At 44.1% G+C, this 4,061-nt stretch overlaps 1 protein-coding gene across 1 annotated transcript in view; it reads right to left on the minus strand.

The window, feature by feature from the left end:
- Positions 1-4,061, minus strand: part of BTK (Bruton tyrosine kinase) — a 46,838-nt gene that overhangs the window by 16,905 nt on the left and 25,872 nt on the right. The window contains exons 6-7 of the mRNA XM_003802960.2: positions 474-602; positions 107-174 (exon numbers count right to left, since the gene is read on the minus strand). Of these exons, the coding sequence (XP_003803008.1) occupies positions 107-174; positions 474-602 (197 nt within the window). The remainder of the gene's footprint in view (positions 1-106; positions 175-473; positions 603-4,061) is intronic.

Below are 4,061 nucleotides of genomic sequence, written 5' to 3' on the forward strand. Positions count from 1 at the left end.
CCAGGCTGGGGATTCGAACCCGCCACCTTAGGTGTACGTGGCTGGCGCCTTAGCCGGTTGAGCTATAGGTGCTGAGCCAGTTTTTCTATTTTTAGTAGAGATATACCTGGTCCTCCTCAGGGGTTGGGGGAAGAGGCTTTTTTGTCTTCCGGTGAGAACTCCCAGGTTTTAAGCCTGCAAAACAAGAAGCCATTGATGATACAGAATGCATTTTAGGAAAGAGCCCAGGGACAGGATTGGTCAGAAGTTTTGTTGTACAAGTATCTGGGTGGATGTAGCCCCATGCCAGGCCACACAGCTTGGAGAGCAGATTACCAGCTGGATTTCAGCCCCCACATATCCCCTTTCCCAGGTCCTTTTGTGAAGTGGCCCAAGTGTACAACTGTATGCTGTCTCTGGGTTTGACATACTCTTGGGAAAGTAAGGGAAATAGAGCCAAATGAAGGAGAAATTATATCAATTAGATCTCTTACTTCCATTCCTGTTCTCCAAAATTTGGCAGCCCATGGCATTTTTGGCTGTCTGAGAGCAGCAGAGATACTGCCCATCGATCCAGAAGCAAGGATGATATTTCTGTACCAGATCACTGTTGTAGCGGATTACTGTAACAGGAGAGAAGAGAGAGATCACATCTGACATGGGGGATGTGGGGGGGGGGAGAATCCACCATTTGCATGTTTTCCTCTTTGACTAAGCTTAGTGGCGAGCTTCAAATAACTGTCCCCTCCTCAACCACCTCAGAGGAAAGCAGACCGCAGGACCAGTTGGCTCACATGACTAGCCTGTCTGATTGTGTGCTGGCCCCAGATAGTTCCTGTGCAGTTTTCTTCAGTGGTCTGCCTTGATGAGTATCTCCTGACCAACATGATAAGAATATCTGTTGGCTCCAGAGCCCAAGAACGGTTAACATGTTATCTATGCATTCCCAGCAGCCATTACAATCTTCCTGTAAAGTAGGTGTTGATTGTGGGAAACAAGTGGTGCCAGGCCAAATTTCCAGCTTTTTTTTTCTTTAAGAGACAGAGTCTCACTTTGTTTCCCTTGGTAGAGTGCTGTGGTGTCACAGCTCACAGCAACCTCCAGCTCTTGGGCTTAGGTGATTCTCTTGCCTCAGCCTCTTGAGGACTATGGGCGCCCACCACAACACCTGGCTATTTTTTGTTGCAGTTTGACTGGGGCCGGGTTCAAACTTGCCACCCTTGGAATGTGGGGCCGGTGCCCTACTCACTGAGCTACAGGCGCCGCCCAACTCTCCAGCTTTTAATATACTGATTTCCTAGTTCCATGAGTGGTCTTTTGGAGATATTAACCTTGTTTAGAACTTCTATATTAGGCTTCATGTGTTCAGAGAATAGTCAGCAGGGCTGATTTCAAGGACAAATGAAAGTGATTTTGCTTCTAGAACAAACATGGTTCCAATTTCCTTAGGGCCACTAATGTGGGTTGAGCCCATTGCCAGAGAGTTCCATTTCCCTCTTGAGGTTGTGAAGCTCAAAAGAGCTCCCAGAAGCCCAAGTACTTTGCAAAGAATAGAATGCTTTGCAGAGAGGAGAAATTGTTACTACTGTTTAAAAGAATGTGGCATGCTATGGTTGATCATTTGTCATTAAAAAAGAAAAAAATGTATAATGCTGTGGCATCTCAAGAACTTTAATATGAATTCAGTTAGAAAAGTCATCCAGGTAATCCCAGCTACTCAGAAAGCTGAGGCTTGAGGATCACTTGAACCCGAGAGTTTGAGGCTGCTATGAGCTACAATGACATCCTGGCACTCAACCCAGGGGACAGGGTGAGACTCGGTCTCAAAAAAAAAAAAAAAAAAGGAAAAGAAAAGTCATCCAGGGATCACGGTGTCATGGTGTCCGATAACTGAGAGAAGCAAAGGCAATTGAAATAACAGATGGGCCTGGGTCTTTGCCCCACTGCTTGCTGTTGTCAAAGAATATGCACCTTTGAGGATGTACATATTTCAGTATTTACTGCCAAGAAGAATCCTGCATAACTTCTTAGAAAAGATAAAAACAAAAACAAAACAAAATTTGGTACTGTAGAACACAAGTCAAGTCCTAAAAAGTCTGCTACTCACACTTCACTCACTTAAGGCTTTGGGGGAGGCCTACAAACTTCCAGTGGCTAGATGCACTTTTACAGGGAAATGAACAAAAAGTTCTATCTTGTTGTATAAAGTTCCATCCTGATGCTTTTGTCTGCATGACCTTGAAGACTTTTACCACTCTCCCCTGCCCACCCTCACCCCCAACTTTTCAGCACTCCTCTTCATCGTTGTATCAAGGACAGAATGGTAGGAGTGGTTTAGGGAGAGTGCAGGTTATAAAGGGCTTCAGTGCCTATGGAGAATTTCAAAACAATAATCAAACCACCCAGAAGTTTGTCTGCCTCTTGTTATTAGCAGGTGCTGGTAATTTTGAACAACGTCACTGACATTCTCCCCTGCCAGGATAAATTTCTCCCACTACCTCTATCCTCTCCATCCTTCCCCCATGCCATACCCCTTTACCCAGGGATTTCGTCCTCTGTGCCTTCTGCGGGGTTAGGCACTAATACACATGCCAAGAATACCTATTTGACAACTAGCCAGTCTGATAGACTAAGCTGTGCTAATAAGTTAATGAGAGGAAATAAGACTTCCTGTCATCCCCACCCTCAGCACTCTCATTAAGAACCCCCCCACATTCCCAAATAATGTCTGCCCTCTTAAGAAGTCCCCTGAAGATGACACCCCTTCTTTTGTTGCCTAACTCAGAGCCAGTATTTCCAGCTATTCAGGACACAGTCTCTGTGTCCAAGTGGGATGGCTAGGGAAGACTGGTTTCTTCACCAATGTACACAGCAAGCTCTGCCTGGGAAGCACTAGTGGTTGGTACATATCCTCCAGGCATTTCATGGACTGGATGGTCTCTTCTATCCATATTTATCAGGATAATGTCTAAAATTCTGCTTCAGGCATGCATGAATCATTACTCCTCTTACCGATTGTTGGAGTTTTGCCAATGCCATTCTTTGATTCATTTGGCCATGTGCTTATTTTTGAAGTTAGGATAGGCTCTATTCGACTTGATCGAACAAAACTTCAAGAAAGAGTGTAGGCAAGTATCTGTGGTGCTGGAACATAGAAGTGCCACTGCTATGTTCAATGAAATGGAAAGAGAGAGTATGTGGTAGGTCCTCAGGGATAGAACCTTTCTGTGAGAGCCCCACTGAGAAAATATGGCAGCTAGATACAAGGTACCTGAGGCCGTACTTTTGAAATTGAGGTATAACGTACATATAATAAAGTGCACATATCTGAGGTGAACTGAGAGCCACATCTGTCCATGCCAGTTTAACTCCTCTCAGATCCAACACCTCAGAAGACACCCTCATGCCCCTTCATGGTCAAGACCCCTGCAGAGGTAACTAGTATTCTGATTATTCTGATGAGGTCCCCCCCTTTTCGTGTTAGTGATTTCCAATTGGTGCATTTTACCCAAAAAGACATAACATCACTACAGTGGGTTTTTGCCAGCACCTGGGACTGTTCTGGTATTGTTAGGACATGCACTTAAATCTCCCAGCCCTTATGGTATTTGTTGGAAGGCACCTAATTTTTGGCTCCTGTTGTCAGCCAGGCAGGTTCAACAAGACATACATACAGGTAGAGCAACTGGAAAAAAATACCTTCAGTAAAACACAAGGGAAGAGAAGGCAAAACTCTGCCTAGCATGCTAACACTAATGACCCAGCTCAAGTGATGATACTCTTGTTTGTGTTTTGGCTTTATTTTTCACCTGCTGTAATTTTACTTAGCGAACAAACTTCATTAGCAGCGCATAAACAACATAGTATGGTTAGCATCTGAGTTAGTAAACCAAGCTTGCGAGCTTAATTTTACTCATACCTTGACTATAGTGGACATTATAGTCAATAAATATTTATTGGACTAAACTATGGTATTCAAATTAGCAGCTGAAGTACAAAGGAATTACTAACTTGAAATGCCACATTCTTTGTCCATTGTGTCTCCCTCAGCTCATCTGCCTCACTTTCTCTTTTTTTTTTTT

This window comes from Otolemur garnettii, unplaced genomic scaffold (genome assembly GCF_000181295.1).
Source record: "Otolemur garnettii isolate 467f Iridium unplaced genomic scaffold, OtoGar3 scaffold00268, whole genome shotgun sequence".
NCBI classification, from domain to species: domain Eukaryota; kingdom Metazoa; phylum Chordata; class Mammalia; order Primates; family Galagidae; genus Otolemur; species Otolemur garnettii.